This window comes from Belonocnema kinseyi, chromosome 1, assembly GCF_010883055.1.
Source record: "Belonocnema kinseyi isolate 2016_QV_RU_SX_M_011 chromosome 1, B_treatae_v1, whole genome shotgun sequence".
NCBI lineage: Eukaryota > Metazoa > Arthropoda > Insecta > Hymenoptera > Cynipidae > Belonocnema > Belonocnema kinseyi.
This window is the reverse complement of record NC_046657.1, coordinates 117,638,848-117,641,562: the sequence shown is the minus strand read 5'-3', so window position 1 is coordinate 117,641,562 and position 2,715 is coordinate 117,638,848. Positions and strand designations below refer to the sequence as shown.

Genomic DNA, 2,715 nt, shown 5'->3' with positions numbered 1-2,715 from the left:
TTCCCCTGCCGAGTGAGTCACGCCTACCCCGAAAGGGAAATGGCTTAATGGTGTAATAATAATAATAATAATAATAATAATAATAATAATAATAATAATTTCAGCAAAGTAGTTCAATTTTCAATCACAGATGAATTTTCAATTAAAATTATGAATCTTCAATAAAAACAAATTAATTTTTAATAAATGAGTTTAACTTTTAACCAAGTAGTTGCATTTTAACCCTCAAAGTGCATACATGGTAAAAAAATCACGGTAAAGTACATCGTGGATGTTCAATACCCCAGTGTATTTTATCATGTATTGTTTAACCCCTATTGAATATTTTGTCACAATGAAATTATCCGATATATTTTAAGGTATATTTTACAATGTAGAGTTGATTTTATAGCCATTTATTTATTTTAAGTTTGTTAAAAAAATTATTGAACAAAGTGAAAAAATGTTGTTTTTTTTAACACAAAAATTCATAACTCACGGAATTTTAATCATTTTAACCTGAAAATGTATGACTATACTTTTGAAACGGTGTGCATTCATAAAAAAAATATTGCAACATGGGTGCTTTAGAAAAAGATGTTTATTTCCACAGTTGAAGTCAATTTTATGATAAAATCATGAATCATATTTTTTGCTTTTAAATCGATTTTTTATTATAAAAATTGAGGAACTTTGACATGCAATACTATAAAAATACAATAAACTGTAAAAAGAGGCATATATTAATGTATTTTAACATTTATATGTTATTCAACACATCCACAATCTGCTCTTACATGACGCGATGACGCAAGTTATAAGCCATCTACAAAGAAATTAAGTGTGAAATAATCGAAAAAAAAAATTATTTCGCTTCATATGATATACTTACGTTAAAAAGTAAACAAAAATCAATTAAAAAAAAAATGTGCTCCAGAATTACTTTTCCACTAAGTGCACGCTGGGTGTTCTGTACCCCACGATATTTTTACGTCTGTTTTCAGCAGCTGTTGCTAGTAGACTAACACTTGACGCAGTATGCTAAATTGCTAAACGACTTTACTTACAGTTACTGTCTCCAACTAAAGCTAGATGGCGACACTTACTCAATGTTTTCGAATTAAGTACGGTTTATAAGAGTGAAAATTTCTTGGGGTGTCAGATACCCGTAATGCACTTTGAGGGTTAAAATAAGTAAATAAATCCATAACCTAATAAATACATTTATATGCCCTGCGACTGTAGATAAAATGGAAAGAAATTTTCTAAATTGACCAAAATTATTTAAATAATGAAAACTTGAATTTTACTGCGATCAGAAGTAAATTTCCGGTTTTTTCTCGGTCGAGTCGCCACCCTGCAATCCAATATTTTTCCAGAATTCTGTTTTATTTTAATTCGTTTTTTAGAACCTGTTTTTCCTAAAACACGTATATTTGTATTTATCTGAATCAGGTTTCAATGAGCAACTTCAACTTGCTGATTTCATTCGAAATTTAATAAACCTACTTTTTAATCAAGAAGGTTTTTTAGCTCTCTTGAATAATTACATTTTTTGTACTTGGCCACTTGTGACGTATTCTACTATTTCTCAAAATTTTAATTCAAATATATATATCACCTTGATGAAAGCAGGAATTTGGTTAAGAATTCGCTTGGCGAGAATGCAACTGTGGCTCATGCATTCAATTTGGTTACTATTCTTGATTTCTGGAGTTTTTGGAGGATCTCCAGGAACTGAAGACTCTGCGTAAGATGGTTTTGGAATATAAGATGGCACTGTTCTTCTTGCAGAGACAGCGCAAGGCTCGACAAGATTATATTTTCCAAACGAATTCCTTACAGCTTTTACAGACACAGCCTCTGGTGACTAAAATCATTTCTCTTAATTTATTGTTATTCATTTATTTTCAAGATTTTAATATTGAAAAGGTTATATGATTAAATTAAAATAATTATATAATAAAAATTAAATTAAATAAAAAATAATTACATCAAAAAATAAGGTTATACAATAAATAATAATTAAATAGTACATAAATATATAACTTTAAAAGTTATTAAATGGAGTATCTAATTTTTTGATAATTAAAAAAATGGTTTAATTTTAAAATCAAAACTACCGTAATTAATTTCAGATTGAAATTATTCAAACCATTCATTGAATCAATAATTGCAGGTTAACTTGTTCAAAAATGGTCAACTTTCAATTTAATTTGTACTTTGATAGCTTCAATTTGTAGGTTTTTTGTAAATGAAAACATCAAAAATAGGACCGTTTTGATTCTAGTTTGAATTAAGAATACTTGAGAATAACAACCGGATGAAGACAATTTTTTTCGAAATTTTGCTTCCAACATTTATTTGAGGATAAGAATTTCAAGAATTCAAAAATTGAATAATTACAGAGTGAACATTTGAAATTTAAAACAATTAACATTTAACATTTTGAAAGACATAGGTTTCAAATTCAACTATAAATTATTGAAACATTGAAAAACTAAGCAATTCCGCAAATTGACAAATATTCTAAATAAGATTATTCATTTGTAACATAACAAATTTAAATTTGAGAATTATAAAAAAAGTTTTACATAACATTTGCAAAGGATGGAGTTCCAAAATTTTCAGTTTTGAGAGACATAAGTTTCAAATTCAACAATAAATTATTTAAACCATGTAAATCTAAGCAATTCCGCAAATCGATAAATATTCTAAATAAGATTATTCATTTTG

The 2,715-nt window shown here is 27.1% G+C and overlaps 1 protein-coding gene across 1 annotated transcript in view; it reads right to left on the bottom strand.

Annotated features, from left to right (window-relative positions):
* Positions 1–2,715, bottom strand: part of LOC117168553 (methionine aminopeptidase 1D, chloroplastic/mitochondrial) — an 8,265-nt gene that overhangs the window by 4,385 nt on the left and 1,165 nt on the right. Inside the window, exon 2 of the mRNA XM_033354297.1 lies at positions 1,601–1,849. Within this exon, the coding sequence (XP_033210188.1) occupies positions 1,601–1,849 (249 nt within the window). The remainder of the gene's footprint in view (positions 1–1,600; positions 1,850–2,715) is intronic.